The sequence below is a fragment of the Curcuma longa genome, chromosome 6, assembly GCF_044706935.1.
Source record: "Curcuma longa cultivar G26 ecotype Majalengka, Jawa Barat chromosome 6, ITB_CL_G26_1.1, whole genome shotgun sequence".
NCBI classification, from domain to species: Eukaryota; Viridiplantae; Streptophyta; class Magnoliopsida; order Zingiberales; family Zingiberaceae; genus Curcuma; species Curcuma longa.
The window spans coordinates 5,666,022-5,686,280 of NC_133866.1; the positions used below are offsets into that span (position 1 = coordinate 5,666,022).

Consider the following 20,259-nt stretch of genomic DNA (forward strand, 5'->3'; position numbering starts at 1 on the left):
ATTTAGAGTGAGTTTAGATATTAAACTATTTGATAGCTTCTGCTTCTACAACATATAAAAGTTATTCAGTAGTTATTATAAAGTGTTTAGAGTGAATTTAGGAATTAAGATCCAATGTTATTATAGAAACTATTGAGTAGTTTTTACAACGTGTAGCAACTACCAGATAGTTTTTACACGTAGAAACTATTTAGTAGCTGTTACAACGTATTTAAAGTGAATTTAAGATTTAAAATTTACACCACTGTGTAAAAACTACTAAGTAACTGTTACAACGTGTAGAAGCTACAATAATTACTACAATGTATTTAGAATGAGTTTAGAATTTAAGCAACTACATATAGCTTTTACAATTGATTTAAAGTAAATTTGATAAAGTTTAAATAATTTTTATCAAATTAATCAATAGTATTTTGATATAATAGTGTTTAGAGATTATAAATCCTAAACTCACACTAAATACATTATAACAATTACTGATAGCTTCTGCCTAACATAAATTATAAATTCACTCTAAACATTTTATAACAACTACTAAATAACTTTTACATGTTATGAATATTACCTAATAACTACTACATATTATATAAATTACTCAGTAACTTTTACAACACTTAATCAATTTTATTGAAAAAGAAAAGACATTTGTAAAATTTGAGACGCTTTTGATTTTTATCCATTTGACGAGAAATCCGTTTATAGTGCAATGTTTTCCTAAGTTTGCCTTCATTTTTTTTCCGATTTAGATGAAAATAAAATAAGTAGATTGGAATTAATTTTTTTTCAGGTATGAAAAGACATCAAGCAATACATGTTCTATAATCCATTTTATGACGTCATAAATAATGGGGAGAAATAATCATAGCGTCACAATGGGAATAGCCAAGAAGAAACATTATTCACACAATGAAATATAATTCTGTGGGAGAATCGTATAGTTTTATTAATCATAACTACTGCACAAATTATTCCTCAACTACTCTCTGCACCATCAACTATAAACCACTTCCATCTAACAAGCTTGGTACATTTTTCATATCGGAAGAATAAACAAATCAGGGCACTCAGAATTAAACAAACGCGATGCAGAGTCGAAAACTCCAAATGAAAATAACAGCGAGCTTTGTTTGCTTATTTGGGGATTCCAGATCCATCTCTGCATGCTATACGACAGAAGGAGATCATTGGTGTTGATCACTAGCAGCGTTGCGAGTCACGAGTCGCGAGTCCGCGAGTTGTATCAGTAAACACCCGATGAGGCGATCAAGGAGCAGGCGGACGGGGGAGCTCAGTTGAGTGTGTAATGAATCCGTTCGAGTAGGTGGACAACCTGGTTGGAGTAGAGAGGATGGCGATGCGACTCTGAAGCCAATGCATGGGAGTTTGATCCACCTCCTGATGAAGAGAGCACAGATTCTTGCTGCATGTTTGTTAGCTCCAAGAACTGCATGAGCATGTCTCCATCGAGTATGCTAGGTACTCCCGCCTGCGACACAACTTATGAATCTTAGAGATCACCGGTAACTCAGACATACCGATGTTAACAATTAGAAAAGGGGGTCATGAAGAACAACTACAAGGATTCTGCACAATGAAAGCATCATTAGTCATGAACATATTGCTTAATCCATGCAAGTTTGGCAATATCAAGTCCTAGTTTAGAAGGGGGCTTTATATTACTACATCACTATGGTTCAGCAAGTCTCGATAATGGTTGGTTGGATGAACAGTTTACAGTTTAGTTGGAAGGAAAAAGGGGAGATAAAATGAGATGAAAATTGGATCTAGTAATGAATTTTCCTGCCTTATTTCTTTAATCTTTTCTCCTTATCCTTCCAAATAAAACTGTAAAAGAACAAGGGCATTATCTTTGTGTCCTGTCCTCTCCTCTTCACTTTCGTATCCTTCTTCCCATTGCTTCTTTCTCGTGAGTTTAGTTTACATGATAGAATCGACAAGGAATGAAATAGATTTCATGAGGAATGGAATAGATAAGAAATAGAAGAAAATAACTATTTTGGTTCATGCAAAAGAATAGATACGGAGTAGTTATTCTTACTTTTGGTTCATAAAATGCTATAAGAAATAGACAATTTTCATAATCATACTATATCTTTACATTAAATGTGTTTGACAAAGGTAGTATTTAATATCAGAGGACAATTTAAATTACAATAAAAGATTCATAAAGACGGCTTCATACGAGCATAAAACAGTAATTGCACGTACCGGGAATCCACGCCCACGGTATTCCCTATGGTTGTTTCCTAGAACAGGAGAAGTCAGAGAATGAACCGCAAGTCGATCTTGGACAGCATCTAACAATGCATATTCTTCACTGCAAAGTAAAATACTATTAGCAGACGACAAATTATCCTACTGCAATTTAAGATGTTCAAAACCACAAATATCATATGTTGTATTGTCTAAAAAATAGCACAGCAGGCTGTTCATGCATGCAATCGAAAGCCGTCAATCAGGATACTAATTAAAGAAGCTAACAATGACTTAACTCTAGAAGCAGTAGCCAACAGAAAGATATTTAAAGAAGATGCTTTAGCTGGGAGAGGAAAAAAACACGCACATAAAAGACACACAACTGATGAATGCTAAGGGATCTAAGAGTGGATAGTTCATCTGACCTTGTAATAGGAATGAGGATGAAGACACTTCCTAGCAATGTGCTTGCAACAATACTATCATAGGAAGATTTCTGAACTATCTCCGCACCGATAGAATTGTTGGGAATATTATCTACTGGAAGTTTACATGGAACTGGAGCCTACAGGGCAGATTAACGGATTAGAACAAATCATTCTAAATAAAAGAGAAAGAGAACTTAATTGACAAAAAACAGCCCAACATGAAAAAATTGGAGAAAATTAGAGCTGATAAGTCTCAACCAGTAACAGAAATGAAAGAAACATTTAAAGGAAAACACACACACAAAAAAATGACAAGTCTGCATCAAAAAATTTTTGGAGGTAAGGAAGTTCTGCGATTGCAAGTCATAAAATATGCCCAGTGATCAAAATAAGAGCAATAATAGTGATATCATGCCTCAGCCTCCAAAACCACCACCATTGGCAGAGTAGAGGACGGCAACTAAATTGCACTTCCAGTTACCTTCAGTTTTTCACACCATTATTAACTATTAACCAAAATAATTAAGCTTTTGGAACCACTGGTATGGAATAACTAGGATGTTAATTTAATACAGAAACCAAGAAGGGCATTTAATTTCACCCAAACTTGAGTTAAAATCACAGCATTGGAAGAGTTCAAAATTTGATCCAAGTAACTAACTAAACAATTGTTTATCTACAGTAAACCTGAAGGTTTAATTTTCCTTTTAAAGATAACCTAACTACAAAGTCATTGAGGCATACTTTAAGTTATTGACTATGGGTTTAAAAGCAAATTCTCTTTGTAAATGATCACACAATAGCCCCATGAAGATAACATCCTAGAAATTACCTTTACAATGCTCATAACAGTTTCACCCATATAAAATGAACAATTCAGCACTAGGTTCTTCTCAGGGTATTCATTGGCTGCAAGATACAAACACAAATTTAACATAGTCACGTAGAAATATAGCAAAATGACCAGATTAGGCAAAAAAAACTAGTAAAAAAAACTGGAAATACAAAACAAGAACCAACGTAAGTCACCAAACTCACACAACATCAACGTGAGTGGCAAAATATATATGATAATAGAAATTAGGTGTAATTCCAATACACATTGAGATGGTATGGGCATGCCTAAAGATGATCAATCGTATCTACAGTCAGAAGAGTTGAATCTATTGGAATACATTGAGTTAATCTTCATAGTCATTGGCATGCTTAAAGATGATCAATCATCAATGTGTTGTAAGACTCATAATACATTGATCAATGTAATATAAAATAATTTAATTAATTTGAATATTGACATTTGAGTGCATGTATTTCAATATTCATATCCATTAGGATGGAAGTCATCTTATAAATTTTGTATGTCTCTTTGAAATGCAAATATGCAAATCATAGTCATTCTTAATGGGAATGAAAAAAAAATTAGAAAGAGATGGACAAATGGAAGTTTAACTTGTAAAAACTTTACATCTTGAGTGAGAAATTATTATCCATTCCACAAGCTAGAAATGGCATTTGAAAAGCCAAAGCATACCTTCTAAAGTATTGGGACATGACAAAACAGAAATGTTTCCTTTACGATCTGATACGATGGCAGTATCGCGATTCATCAGAGCACAATCAGCAACCAATCTCTGAGCAGGATCGGAATACAAGAGTTCTAATTTTTTAACATCCTAAGCATAAAATACATAGGAAAAATTAGTTCAAAGTGAAAAATCAAAAGATAACAACACCATTACTATCTTTGCTCTTATACACTTTCAGAGGCTTACATAAAACATCTAAAGCTTAGAAGAAAAACCATACCGCATGATAAGAATAAAAAAGGATACCATCACGACAATCACCAACTGCTATTCTATTATAATATGTCTTCAAACACGTAATGGCAAAACGTGTCCTGCCTGTAGCAAACTTTCTCAGCCGCTGAGGGTTTTCATTTGCAAAGCCAAAAACGTTAAGCTGTTAAAACAAATAAGTGATAATGAGCTTTCTTAGATATTTGAATGGGAAAAAAAAGATGAATTAGAATCAACTGAAGACATTAGTTGACATGAGAGATCAGAGAATACACAGCTATCCTAAAAAAAAAAGAGTTTCTAGATGATAACTCACAGTATTACCAGCAGAAGCCAAGATAAACTGATCTAGATAAGAGCAGACTGACAGCACAGCACCAGATGCTAAGGCCTGGGAAACTAATCGCAATTGCCCTGCCCCAGTTTCATCAAGATGAATACCATCACAACAAGTATCACCTTGGCTGCTGCACTGACTACTAAGTGACAATTCTTCACCAGCATGGCCAATTATCTCCCCAAATGTAGAGCCACTTTGGGAAGATAGATTCAAATTAGAGCAGTGATTTGGGCTCCCCTCAGAATTATATGTGAAATCCAAACTCAACACAATCAGGCGGCCTTTTGTACTGCGAATACATCATATAAGTATAAACATTATATATGATGAAAAAGTGTAGCCCCTTTCAGCATAAAGAAAACAATGTAAAAGTTTAAATGTACATGATCATCATATCTAAAAAGTATTTTGTAGATAAATTCTCCAGTTCTTCAAGAAGAACAAAACACTGATCCACACACAAATTAAGCATATCGCATATACTTTAATGTATGGTCGAATGTAATATAAAGTCTATATCAAACAAAAAGTAATGTAATTTCAGAATTGAAGTCTCATTACAGTTTATGGATATTTGTTGTAGATTCAACTTTAATTGTGATTCCTAATTGGAAAACAACTCTTGATGATGGCAGAGGGATAAGATTCATGTAGCAACCCCAAATAGTTGGAACAAACACTGATAATTCCTAACTGGAAAGTACTCTTGAATACCTTTGTTAATGGAGATTTAGGGTGTTTAATCTATATTTTCTCCTATGCTAATATCTCCCCAGCTGCTGCAAAAACTCATAATTCATAAAATTAGGGTTCTTTCACCACATAAGGGAACTCTACCAGAGTACTTTCTGAATCTGTATATGATGGCAACTAATAAAGAATTCCTTCTCAGTTCTAGCCTGTAATCTGAAATCAGAACTCTAGCTGAAATGGATTGCCAGCAAACCTGCTTAGAGGTAGTATTATGTCTAACTTATAAGCTCTTTTCATTAACTCGTATACCACTGAATTTTTTTCCCAAACCAAACAAACAGCATTCATCAACCTCTCCAACTTTCAATGAAAAGGTCAATGTCATATAACAGATCGATTAGCATTCCAGTAACAAGGTAGCATTTGCATGTACCAAATGCAAAGATATTATGCTGTCATATGTTTTCCAATACAAGCTAATCCCAATTTCAAGACTACATTTTCTCACCATTGACTTTGCATGAACCCAGTGCTAACACCAACCACAACAATAGTAGATATTTAGATACCCAATACACCTAAACATTACAATGGCAATCCCTCGAGAACATCATAAATGACAACCATTCACTATGTTATCTTAAAAGCCAGAAGTGAAATGACAAAATAATACAGATGTGCAAAGGAAAATGTGACAAGGAAACTGCAAAGTTGAGGATTTGCAAACGTAGCTTAGGTAGAACAGCCATTCAGATAACCACCACTAATTAATTTATTTTTTTAAGCAAACCACAGTCATTTCTGTGAAAAAAGCAAGAGGCATAGCACAGATTACAAGAGTCCATTGGACATCTGAAAACAATTGGCATAGTCTTCTTGCAAGGAAAGATAACACAAGAAATTCAACTGCCAACCTTTCAGCTTCACCACTAGGCATAATAATCCTGCCAGAAGATTGACTGGTTCCAACAGCCAAGACTTGCTCATTTCCTACCTTCACTATTTGCATGCATTTTGCTGTTTCCCCAGGTTCACACTGAAATTTTGAAAGCAATGTTCCACCAAGGGGATCTACACGACATATGTCTGATGAGCATGGTCCACCCTTTAGTCCAGTTCTCAGCACCAGTAAAGTCTTACTTTCATTATGATATAAAAGTTTCCTTGGAGTACCATGAATGGAAAACTTTTGCACATTAAGTCTCTTGCAATGTATCATTTCAACCTGCATGACAAAGAACCAAGTACAGGAGCATAATGATAGTTTTCTTGAGAAAAAAATTATCTCCTACAAAACTTCAAAAGCAAATGAAAGAAACGATCAGGACAGTATGCCTAAGTGAAGTAAACTACATCGGAACCATTTTCCAACAAGCAAAAGTATTCATTTACTATTAAAGAAAATAAATGCTGAAAAAAAACAATCTACAGCAAAGAAAAGGCAATGACCAAGTTACAAAAATATCATTATTTGCAAATCTATTTACTAACAATATCAACCTCACAACACAGAATATACCCAAACAACTAGACTTGCCAGCACCTCAGAAAACTAGCAATCAGGCAACCCAACAATGACACCACACCACTACTCCCGATCCCCTCCCAAAAATAAAATTCAATTTAAAGAATCCCTCTCAGCATATCAGCAGCTAAAAAACTGGTTAAGGCATCACTATGATAAAACAATCTATAAAGATATGTGAATATCCTTGGTTTTAACAGCAAACACCAATTACACTAACAGAAAGAAGATAATGGTCAGTCGCCAATCATCAAATGAAATCTAAAACCACATTTCTAACTCAAAACCAAGGGTTCACAGTTCTGTAACACTCTTATTATTTCTATCAATTATCAGAAATTATGTCACTATATACACATCGCTGAACAGGTATATTAAAGCATCAGTATTCATTGGTTAAGATGAAAAATTAAAAGTTGAATATGATAAAATCAAGTATAAGACATCTACCAGATGTAAGCTGTTTTCTGACACAAACAGAACCCCCTTAGGACAGTCAACAGAACTGACAGGAGTCACATGAGTAGCAGGCTGAAATGAGATAGATGTATATGCAAGGCTGTGCCTTGCTGTATTTAGTAACCAAGGCCTATCACTGAGTACAATTATGTCTGCATCAAGTGATTCTTTCATTGATACCAAAACAGCAGGAGTAATCCCTATGCGTCGAATAGCAATCAATTGCAAAAAAATAGGCGCAGGAGGTTTAGTATGTTCCATTGCAATACAATAAGAATTTAAAGTATCCACACTTGATGAAAGACTTCCAAAGTCATTAAAACAAGACCTAGTAAAACCACTATGCCTGCTTGGATCTGTCTGAGCAGACCACTCGAAACGAAGAAGCATTCCATTTCTCAGACCAGCGAGAACATAAGGATGATCCACTGATACAAGCCTAACATCTTCTGGAATACATCCACTAATAGGACTACCAAGTGCACTGCTCACTTCTATAGCTCCTACAGCAATCACTCTGAACACATCTTGATGGGCATGTGATAGAAGTTCAACTGATGGCTTATGTGTACCGATGACAAAAGCAGTATTAATAACACATTTATCAATATGACTAGTTTCATGATCCTTGACATTTGTTGTAACTTCTGAAGCCAAATGTTTAGAATTGGAATTTCTCAATGGAATAGAAATGCAAGAAACTTCATACTGCAGTCTGACATGCTGAATCTCATATACTTCAAAATTAAATGCTGATATTGATCGGACACCAAGAATGTAAAGAAAGCAAGGATTAGAGGTAGCTACGATTACCAAATTTTGACCCACAGCACCAACACTAATTGTCATATTATTGGGAGACCAACAAGAAAAAAATGGTTGTGAAAGAGGGATGCCCTCAGGATGAGCAGATGAAGAAGGTAAACAGAGTTTTACACCACTCCTATGAATTTGTACAAGCATTCTATCAGCAAACAAACCACAGGCCAAAGTACATACATCAAGCTGAAAGCCAACTGCTTCACTTACATCACTAAAGCTTAAACCAACTGATAATATTCTAGTTTCTTCAACAAAAGACAAGACAAGGAAAGAGTGATAAGAGTGACTTTGTTTCATCCTCAAGGTCCACATACCAGTTACTCCTGGATAAATAGGTGCAGTCCTCAAAAGCTTTTCCACACATATACCACTTCGAACAGTTCTTAATGAACCTCCAGGATTCATTCCACAACAAGCAAACATTTGATCTTGGTTCTCATCGTAATAATTAGCAAGTGATATATCCAAAATTGGAGCGATATTTTGGATAGAACTTTTGTAGGATAATTTATCATGTTCTAGCTTAAGAACAAACCCATCTCCCATCTCCACTAGACCTGCAATTAATCCACAACTTGTCCATAGGAGTGCTTTACAAGCCATGCCCTTGTAGAGACAGTCTGACAAATTAATTTGAACTCCACCAGCACCAGAAGAAATTTCAACCTTAAATAGTTCCCCGGTGTCCAAACACAATAGCAACTTAGAATCCAAGGAGGTAGCAGGTTCCCAAGTCCATGAGCATACAAGCTTAGTAGTTGAAGAAAATTTTCCATTGCTGCTATCAATGCTCATAGGATCCTCATTTTTATACATATCAGCTGCTGAATCTTTTAACTCCAGCAAAGCACAGGCAGCAACATTAAACATACCTTCATCATCGACATCTAATACCTTACAGGACTCATCAAAATAACCTTGATCTTCAACCAAAAGAGGCACATCAAAGCTTAGCTTGTGATAGCAACAGATATTTTGTGGGTCTGTAAGATCCATTAAAAGCATTTCTCCTATTCTGAAAAGAATAGCAAAGCCAGGGAGATGAGGGATCGCAGATATATCAAGTGCTAAAGGGCCACTTTCAAAATACCGAGAAATGATTTGAATAATCCGTGAATACGGATCACATCCAAACAATAGCAACTCATTCATTAATGAACCTTTCCTGCATTATATTAATTAGAACTGCAATCAGAGGAAGACAAAAGCATCATTTTAAGAATGGAGAAATAATAAATTTGTTTGAGATACATTTATAGCTTCTAGAGGTTCATAATAAAATCCAAACCAGAACTGAATCACACCTGTTCATAATAATCGCCATAAGGGGATTATATCCTTTTGTCTGATAAGTACCATGTGATATGAAGCACATACTCCATATTGTACCCCGGACAACGGTGCCCAAAGTGTCCCGTCCATTGCTTGCATCAATTTTGCTTTCCGAAGGATAATAAATTTTCTGAAATTATGACATGGAAGATCTTCAAAATCTGAAATAAGTATATGCCATATTAGACAAGCAAGAAGACAGAACCTGGTTTGCAGTCTAGATCAGAAGCAACATCTTTTAATCATTTGTAGAGACTCACCTCATAAACAACATTCCTTTCAGAAGAGATGGCTAGAGATATTAGTGCAAATTGATCTTCATACGCACTAACAGCAACAAAACAACCTCTGCAAAATGTATAAAAAATAAGGAAAGCTAGCTGAAAATGACAATTAAGATTACTACAGCGCATGTATAAAGCCAAAGTATAAGAGCATGTAGGAAACCAAGTAATATGAGACTCAAAATTTATTCTCATAATTACGAATAAAAACTGGCATGAACTTATGTACTGGTGCTGTACAAACTAAAATTTCCAGAATTAGCATGTTATTTGCTTATTGCTTAATGACTAGAACAGTAATTGGTAGGACCATGCAAAAAAGATGGTTCAGTAAAGCTTTAAGTGAATGTGTAGATGCATGACATTTTGCAATCTGGTTAAAGAAAGAAGATATATCACTTCATCTTTATTTCAGTCCAGAGTTGAATGGAGGGATAAGATCCAAGTTACCAACCAAAGATCCGGGACTGACATGGCTTCTTCTTGTTATATAATCAAAGTCACTAGTTCTAAAATTACCCGTAAAGCTAAAACATTGGCAAAAAACCAAGGGTCATATGTTTTGAAATAGATCTAGTACTTTCCACTAAATTAAATTTTATATATATATATATATATATATAAGTTGGAAGTTGAAATACTTAGATCCAAATTTACAATGGTGAAAAAGGATTGATGTGACAATCTAAAATGAAGAATTAGAAATTCAGTTAGATTCAAGTCCTCATGGATCATGAAGTGTGTCAACCTTACCTATTCCTGCAAGGTCTAGCTTTCGGTCGTCATCATCATCCCTGCTCCTCACATGAAATGAATCCCAATGGAGATGAAACCTTGATTAAGGATTATCTATCATCATTCTGGTTACCACCCTCTAAGCCAATAAGAACAGGGGAATGAAAAATGTTTTCAAGAGTGATCTCCAAGGACACGTTTCAAAATGGTAAAATTTTATTATTTCCACCAATGAGATATGGAATACTCATACTCAATGCAGTAACACTTTTCCCTATCTCTTCTTTGATAGAACCATAAAATAGCAAAAATCTAGAGTTCAATTTTAGGCAGTAATCTCTCATATCTTCAAACAAATAAAAAACTCAAATAATTAGATTCAAGAATACACTAATTTTTCGGTAATCACATACTTGATCATCCAAAACTTTGGAAACACTATCAGCTCATCAATTGTGAAGTCTGATCTAATAATAGTTTTTAATAGATGAACACATTTATGTATCCAAAACCTTGATATTTTAATCCATTAACTGTGGATTCCTACGAGGGAAGGAAATCAAAAAGAAAATAAGTTTCCTTCAACGGAAAAGTTGGATGAAAGGATAAGATAGGAAAAATCTTTCCCTGGTTTTCTCTATATTGCTTCCATCCAATTTGACCCAAAAACTCACTTTTTCATGGAGTGGAGTTCAAATTCAAGCTTAAAAATTAAAAGAATTTTTTTATCAAATCTATTGTTAGTTAATGTTTTCTTTCTTTATTTTTTAGCCGACCCCACCTAGTGGGATAAGACTTAGTTGTTGTTGTTGTTTTCTTTCTTTATTTTTGATGAATTAAATTTTAAATCCCCCCTCATCTTTTCTTCCTATTTTTAATTTATTTTTTCTTCCTTTCCCTAGTTGTTTACTTCTTTTGAAAGATAGAGCCTAAGAGTAGACTTATGTTCTTGCAATATTACATCCTAATGCATGAGTCCACAAAAAAATAGAATTAAACTAAAATCTTTAACCAAGTAGAATCAGGCATTAAACTTAGTTGAATCTACTATATTATGCAGGGCATCCAACAGATCGACAAACCAATCCCACTAAGTTTGATTACTGCAATGTAAACAGAATGTAAAAATAATAATGATCAAGTCAACTTAATTACAAAATACCAAGAACTTGAGATCATCTATACCAAGAAATAATCCACTAAAAAATAAGGATATGGCCAGTACTAACCCAGGATCGACAGCTAACATTCTACCTAGTTGATGCCTTGTATTTCCAGGTTTGGATAATTCAATATGCATCATTGCAAAGAACCTACCAAAGTCAAAGAGAGCCAAAAAAAATCATGTTGATGAACAAAATCATGATACAAAGATGAATCTAAAAGTGAAGTCGTGTCTATTAATCAAAAGACCATAGCTCTATAACAACCTATGCATCTCTGAGCAGAAAGTAAGCAATGAAAGTTTTCCAGAATCAGAAAGAGCAAGCAATATGTCTTTTCCTTGTCCCTGCAAAGGAAAGGAATATCATCAAGAATAAGAGCACCTACTTACATGAGATCAAAAAGGCCATTAAGAATAATGACTATGGTATAAAACATTAGTCCAGATAATAATTGAATAAAACAAATAACAAGAAAACAAAATTCAAGGAAAAAAGCAGTGTACTTGACATGGAGACACTCGGTATCTGTCCTTCCAGGGTAGGACTGCAATGTCTTTAATTGTACCAAAAACACTTTGTTCGAATATTGATTGTATGATGCCATCTTCATTAATTGATGCCAATTCTAGAGATGTTTCCTGAGAGAAGTTGATACATTTAAGAGATATATAGAAAAAAATTCATATTAATTGATATAGAACTCATGAAAATAGTAGGATCATTTTGAGTTTCAGGACCTAAAAGGACTATTTCCTATTAAGTGTGATATAATGGTAACAAAAAATCCATCAAAGTAATTCAGTTGTAAAAAAAAGAGGGGTGATGAATTGGCATTTGTTTCATGTATCATAAGTCATAAGTTAAAACCAAAGAGCAACAGCAAACAAGTCCATTTTGAGATGAAAGACTAAAGGCTTAAAGAAATTGACAGCCGCTTATTTGGGAATTTCTAAAAATACATAGTTAGGCAAGCTAACTAAAGATGACTTCTTAAAGTTAATGAAGCTATTACTGCATACGCCTTCCCAAACAACTGTCACAATCAAAAGCTTTAATGCACTCCTAATTCCTAAATATGTACAAAAATATATATATGATATTATTAATTGTAGGGCTGAGCATTCGGTTAAAACCGAACCGAATTAATCGAAAATCGAATAAACCGATTTTTTTCGAACCAACCGAACCGACCAAATTTTTCAATAAAAACCGAACAAACCGAACCGATATTTTATCGGTTAATTCGGTTTTCGACTGAATTAACCGAATTAACCAAATTTTTTAAATATTATAAAAATTTAACTAATTAATTAGGGATTTATAAATTTATTTACTTAAAATTTATAAATTATTTTTCTAATTTGGTTAATTCGGTTTAACCGAATAAGGAATTTTAAAACCGAAACCGAAGCGAATTAACCGATTTTTTTAGAAAAAATAACCGAAATTCCGAAATAACCAAACCGATTTTTTTAATTCAGTCAGTTCGATCGATTTATTCGGTTTAACCGAATTTTTGCTCACCCCTAATTAATTGTCAAGTTCAGTGTGGTGGTCTCCAAATATAGCTCATTCCTGGACAGATCAATTTGCCCATCTTCCACATCAAGAACTTCTCAATTTATCTGACATGTTAATGCACCTAAAAGCTACCTATACTCCAAAATTAACAAATGAACTTACCAGTGATGCTTATTAAATGGCTGCATGAGAAACCAGAAGCTAAGAAAAACTATTACATGTTATTTCATATCTGATATAAATTAAGAAACATAAAGTCAACCATTGCAAGACTATTAAGCAAAAAATTTTGCCAGTTAATACCGGTGGGACAAAATCCCCCCAGGGAACCAATGTTGTTCGAGTTTAATCGAATTTTAAGATATATGCAAAGAACCAAACAACCATTGGAAACCAAGCTGCAACTCAAGACGTTTGCAATAGGATCATGAGACTATAATTGTTGGCTACATGAGAACATGTAAAAGACCTATATTATCCAGTATGATTCGTGTCAATGAGCAACTCTTCGCCCTTAAATTAACCACTTTGTATTAACTTTATGTAGGCTCACCAATAAACAATTATTAATGATAATACATTCATATGAATATGTTGAAATTTTTGTGTATATTTGTATAAGCACCAACACAAAATTATTAAGATTCATAAGTTTTAGTCCTTTGCACAGGACCTGCTCAAACTTTCGTTGATACTACTACAAGAGGGCAATTAGGTATGTTTTTGATAAAGTAAGAGCAAAAACATTGAATGCGACTAATAAACTTTATACTTAAATGAATTCAATCAATTAGAGTTAGTTGATGGAGTAGGAAGATAGTTAATAATAAAAAAAGCAACTTGATAGATATGAATAGTATCAATGATAAAGTATTACATGGAGTTCAATGGAGGAATAAAATTCATCTAGTGAAGCATAGATAGACAGGGCTGTGATGATCACGATAAAATGATATCACTTCTGCTTATTAAATAGAAGTAAGTCAAAAGTGGGTTGAAAAGATGTCGAAGAGGAATGAATCTTCCTATATGTTGATCAAACAAGGTACTGTCGAGGTCATATTAAGCCAGCAGCTAAGCAAAAGGCAAACAGCCGGCCAAATCAACAGTTCTGTTCATTTTTGTCACGCAAGCAGTGACCTTTTCCAATACTCGCACAAAATAATAAGAGTAAAAGCTAAAAAGGTCACTAATGGGAGAAAGAAAAAAACATCGAAAGAAGCTCATTTGTGATCACGACCAGCGACACCGAGGCGAGTACCTTGCCAAATACGATGTCCTTGGAGTAAGGTGAGCGGAAGTGGCCCTGCACAGCGTGTAGAACAGCGCTTCCGCGTAGGACACACTTGGCGAGGTAGTGGACGCCGCGGCGGGAGTTGGCTTCGGAACCGGAATGACTGGCCAGCGCAGGCGATCCCTCTTCTCCCATGCCTGCCATCTCGATCTCAGTAAGACGTTGGAGCCCGATATCGATGGCTGGAGAAGGAAGAGCAAGAGAGGGGGAGGTTTCTAGGGTTTGCCTCGGGTCAACGAGGTTTGGGAAGGAAATCGAGTCGAGAATCAATAAGAAGAATAAGACACGTGTCGATGAAATAAAATATAAATGTGGCCACGTCATTATCTTGCTATATTATATATTATGATTATATTAAATAATAAATTCTAGGATGTAAAATTATAATATAATACTATTTTGAAAGTTAAAAATTGAAAGTTATAAATTCTAGGTATAATAGTAAAAATTGAAAGGATAATTATAAATTTTAAAATTATGGGTAAAAATTTGAAATGGTATTCCTTATTATCATTTTCTATATTTTAAAAATAAGTATTACATTTGTTATACTTTTCTTTTCTTTTCACACGTTTAAATTTTTATTTTATTCTTATATACTCAATAAATTTTGAAACAATTCAAATCAAAATTAATATATAAAATTTTATTTATATATATATATTTTATATAATATATATATATATATATATATGAATTCGACCGCGTAAATTTATCACAATTTCAATATAAAATCTAAGAGAATAATATTCACTAATTAACATCTTTAATGAATTCTAAGAACTTCTATTATTCAAAAAAAATATTAAATTTTTAACCTTTTTTTAATAGTATATATTAAATTTTAACAAAATTGACTAATGATTAATAAATTTTAAAAAAAATCTGAATCATTTAAAATTAAAATCAATATATTCTTACAAATCTTCTTAATATATTTATATATTAAAATCTAAAATCGATAATATGAATTTAGAACGGCAAATTTTTAAACTTATAAAGACTTAATAAAATTTATCGTAAACTTATTATATGAGATAATAATATTCACTAATTAACATCATCTTAAAACTCTCCTAATTCAAAGAAGGCTGTTCCTGTGGGAAGGAAGGTGCTTGTCGGATCAGATGTTTGAGGATTTGGGTTCGGATTCTACTCGGATCCGATAAGAAACCAACCTGGCAACCTTCTGGAGACCAACCCAATCCCAATCCACGTGCAGAAGGATCGGAAGATTTCCCCTCTTTCCTTTCTCCCTTCCACCTCGCGCTTCCCGATTGCGCTCTCCCTCCCTTTCCCCATGGCCAGATTCTCTCGCCATCACCTCCTCGCCTTCCTCCTCCTCCTCTCCCCGGTCGCCTCCTTCGCTAGCCAACGATCGCAGCCTCTGTGTCCTCGCTCGGACCTCACCTTCCTCGACCACCTTCGATCTCAATGCCCTTCTCGGATCGATCAGTCTCCGCCCGTCGAGGTACACTCCTTGTATCCCCCTTGAGTATTATTGTATAAAGGCGGGAGCTTTGATGTCGTTTTTTGGTGACGAGATTATTTAGGGTTTGATTTTTCTTCTGTCGCTAGGTCTTCAGAAGAATCCCAATTGCAATTCTTAAAATTGATATTTTTGCTGTCCCGTGCGTGTTTGGCTATTTGAAATAGGTTAATTGGGACTCGTTGTTTTTGCTTTGATTGAACCAACGACAGATATTTCCATTATGCTTTGATTATGTGTTGAATATTTGGTCACAGGCGGGGAATGGAACTATACGTAGGGCAAATTTCAATGCTTTTATTTAGTTTTAGGCGTCAATTTCAATGAGCCTACTTTTGGCTTGCTTGAGTGAAAAAAATGCGTTCATTGAAGTCCAAAATAAGGCGCAGAAAGTGCAAGACTGATAGAGTATGAGAAGTAGTTGCTGAGCTATTTTACGTAATTCTTTGTATTCACATTCAGGTGGACCGATACTAAGATGGAATAATTCTGCCAAAATTTTAACTTAATTGTGAACTCATAATAATCTCACCGTATTGCCTTGTCGTGTGCACCATGAATTTTTCCCCTCCCTTAGCTAAATCATTTGACTCCTTTAAGACGAAGTGAAGGAACAATTTTTGGAACACTTAGGATTATGCTGCCACATACTATGAACCTAACCTAGATTCTATGTAGGGACCAACTTTCAGTGCCCATTTTCTAATGCTAGACAATTGGCTACTAATTTAAGATATTGTTTAGGTGTTCTTGTTTATTCTTGTATTAGCATGATCTCTTATTGTTCATTTTAACATTCTCCTTTAGAATAAAAAAACCCCACAATGCTGGCTGAAGATAAGAAGGTTCTGTGATTTTCACAAACAAAAAGAGAGCATAGTTGACTACATGTTTTTTTTTGTCTTAATCTATTGTTTTTCCCTTTTTGGAATTGAGAAGTGTCTAGAACATTTTATTGAAGTTTCTGTGTTCCCATTTGTTAAATCATATTGTGTTCTTCTCATAGATTGGAGAGGTTATGTTTTATAGACTCGAAGTGGGTAATAAGTTGATAATGTGTCACTAGCTTGATTTGATCATGCATGGCTATGTGCCTTTTTAATTCAGGTTAAAAGGAAAATAAGTGATAATTGTATTACTGTAAGATTCATATTTGGCGTGTTTTGGTCATCATTAAATATTCATGCAAAAAGTGTCATCAGGGTTGGGATGATATACACTAAGATAGATCAGTAACTTTTTTGAGTTGGTGATGGGATAACTGATTTAGGTCTTACAAAAGATATTTGCCTTTGACAAGATTTTTATTGGTAGTTTGGCTAGTGATTTTCTCCTCGATGCTCAATGGCAGTGAATAAGAAATATTGATGCGCAGAAATGCCAAATTGATGCATCATGAAAATTGCACTCTTCAGCAAAGGTGGAATTCGCCACTGATCGACCCCACGCATCTGTGAGGTGGTAAAATTGATGCGGAAGAGGGTATTTCCTCACTTCGCCGAAAACCCTTGTCCACTTCAACAACTCAAACTATGCCCCAGGGGCATGAAAATTGCACTCAAACTAACACAAAATTGAGGCAAATTAATGTGTCATGAGGGATAACTATCTCAAATTGACAAACTTACACATAATGAAAACTCACAGAAGAATATTATTATGCAAAACTGAATTACATGAGGAAAATTAGGGTCCTTATAAAGATCACAATCCAAACTAAATTGAAAATAAATTAGAAATAATTAGGGAAAGACATATCCTTATTTCTTAAAAGATGCAAACAATTTGGAAATAAACTCAGTTGTAAATTGGGAAAGAATTAAGTTAATATAAACTCTTATCAAAGTTTTCCTACAATTCTAGATAGATATTACCAACTTTGAAACTTCTTTAAGGATTTAGTCTCTTTAAGAGGAGAGCCTACCAAAATTACTTAGAAGTTTTAAAAACTAATTTCCTTTTTTGCAGTATATATGTATGCTGAACTGAGGGAAAACTTTGGCATCTTCTCTTCACCATTAATTTTCAAATATATCATGCATGCAGATCTAAGAAAAAAGTTAAAACAACAAAGTACATCCGCTCCATGAACAATGACTGAAATCCTCATTAGCACCTATCAGATGATACATGTAGTTAGACTAAGGGTGATTAATTCTTGTTTATGATATAAAATAACCTGATGGAAACTGGTGGAAAGAAAATTTTACATAGTAATTCAAAACAACCTTTTAGTCTGAGCACCTAGAGCTGGAAATTTGATTTAGATACTTGTACAGGAAGAAGGGAGTTTGAGGATTAATAGAACTAGTGATTCTCTAATCATTATGAATAATTGTTTATGATTGTGATTCCTCCTTGCCTGCAGCTTTCAGCTTCATCACAAATTGAGTTTTGTCTGATATTAATGCTTGTGATTCAAAACCTCTTTGGATTTTTATTTTCCTTTTTATTTGTGGGAGCCACTGTGAATGAGGAATTTTTGTATGATTTATCTCAAATCATTTTGAAGGTGAGCGGAGAGATGCTTGAGAAAGAGCTGGGTTCTGGTGAGAATAGTGCTTGTTATTCTGTTCTCTTCTATGCATCATGGTGTCCATTCTCACACAGCATTCGACCTGCTTTTGATGCCCTCAACTCAATGTTCCCTCAAATAAAGCACTTAGTAGTTGAAGAATCATCCGTCATGCCAAGGTATGTTGAAGCAAATCATTTCAGTTGCTCTGCTCCAAATCCTAATAAGTTGCCAGCACACTGTTTTTGCAACTACCATTTGGATGATAACTTCTGTGTTGTTATTCAGTGTCCTCTCAAGAAATGGTATTCACAGCTTTCCTGCTATATTGCTGATCAATGGAACGACAAGGATTCGGTATCATGGGTCAAACAGTCTGAACTCACTGGTGCACTTCTACAAGAAAAGCATTGGTATACTTTTTAACTGCTTTCCTTCTCTTAGCTAAACTCTTATTTGTGTTATCCAATTTTCTACCATATTTGTTTGTTTACCCTTTTTTAGCTTGACTCGTGCAAGCATAGAACTGACTTACCTTTGGTTATATAGTAGAATTGGCTTTTTGAAGGATCACATGCCTTGATTTCAACTTCATCTACTGAGGCTATATCTTATCATTTTCTACATCTCTTGTAACATTATTAATTTATACCTTGAAATTATTTATCTATGTTTATACAGGTTTGGATCCAATCATACTTCTAGAGATAGATCAGGTCAGTTCAGCAAAGATCAGGACCCCTGTACTCCATTTTGAATCTGCAAGCGAGTTGATGACCAAGGAACCTTATTTGGCATTTTCCCTTCTTTTCATCTTCCTGAGAATGATCATATGCTTCGTCCCTTTGCTATACTCTCGCGTTAAAGCTTTTTGGGCCTCGCATGCCTGGCACCTGAACTTGAGATTCCTTCGCGAATCTAGCCAGCTATTGGAGCAGGTGTTGCACTTAGTCGACATTAAAAGGTTGTGGAGCAATCTTAAGCTTTGGAACCGGACGAGGAACCTTCGGAAAGGAGCGAATAACGCACGGGTTTGGGCATCTTCGCTTGCCTCCGTCTCACTCGGTGAGTCATCCTCTTCACCAAAGCTCTCTCTTTCCAACACACAATGATATCTTTCCAGTATTCATGATTGAGACAAGTTGTGTTTGGTGGAATGCATGTTCACTTTCATAGATCAATGCTAGGCTTAGGCATATGAGAAGCAAAATCTCATGTAAATTTTTGGATATGAAATCTTTTTGTATATTATGTACTGTTGCTGCATTTTCTTTTAAACCAAAATGCTCTGTAATTCCCTCTCAACTGTATGTTTGTGTCTCTAGATTATTTATTTCCTCTCAATTGTATCTTTGTGTCTGAATAACTAAATTTCAAGCTTCATTAAAAAGGCAAACTACAGTGTAATCCTATGCAAGAACATGAACTGAAGATATATTTAGGCTCTAAATTGACATCATATGCATGTTGATTGTCATCCTTCTTCATTTCAATCAGTCATCCATGGCAAAAAATAAATAAATAAAAAAGAAGGAAAAGTGGGCATTTGTTAAACTCCATCATCCATATGGCTGCTCTGCAACATGTTCAGAAATCTGTAACATGAACATGAAAAGGAGATATAAAGTGAGGTGAAAGGT

The 20,259-nt window shown here is 34.6% G+C and overlaps 2 protein-coding genes across 3 annotated transcripts; one reads left to right on the top strand and one right to left on the bottom strand.

Annotated features, from left to right (window-relative positions):
* Positions 1 to 907: 907 nt before the first annotated feature.
* Positions 908 to 14,840, bottom strand: LOC141830808 (uncharacterized). Of its 2 annotated transcripts, XM_074718236.1 has the most exons (15): positions 14,583 to 14,840; positions 12,304 to 12,438; positions 12,065 to 12,144; positions 11,864 to 11,947; positions 9,876 to 9,963; positions 9,588 to 9,745; positions 7,453 to 9,448; positions 6,392 to 6,702; positions 4,761 to 5,073; positions 4,452 to 4,607; positions 4,177 to 4,318; positions 3,478 to 3,554; positions 2,643 to 2,782; positions 2,230 to 2,338; positions 908 to 1,486 (listed from the first exon to the last, which is right to left on the bottom strand). In XM_074718236.1, exons 1-15 carry the CDS (start codon positions 14,757 to 14,759, stop codon positions 1,289 to 1,291), a joined length of 4,164 nt encoding a protein of 1,387 aa, XP_074574337.1. In that variant the 5' UTR covers positions 14,760 to 14,840; the 3' UTR covers positions 908 to 1,288. The 2 variants fall into 2 exon arrangements, with proteins under 2 accessions (XP_074574337.1, XP_074574338.1); XM_074718237.1 differs by lacking the exons at positions 908 to 1,486; positions 2,230 to 2,338; positions 2,643 to 2,782; positions 3,478 to 3,554; positions 4,177 to 4,318 and having other exon boundaries at positions 4,518 to 4,607; positions 4,769 to 5,073.
* A 1,009-nt stretch (positions 14,841 to 15,849) lies between these two features.
* On the top strand, positions 15,850 to 19,965 carry LOC141830875 (5'-adenylylsulfate reductase-like 5). Its single transcript, XM_074718321.1, has 4 exons — positions 15,850 to 16,086; positions 18,617 to 18,798; positions 18,908 to 19,032; positions 19,301 to 19,965. Exons 1-4 carry the CDS (start codon positions 15,916 to 15,918, stop codon positions 19,729 to 19,731), a joined length of 909 nt encoding a protein of 302 aa, XP_074574422.1. The 5' UTR covers positions 15,850 to 15,915; the 3' UTR covers positions 19,732 to 19,965.
* The last annotated feature ends 294 nt before the right edge of the window (positions 19,966 to 20,259 follow it).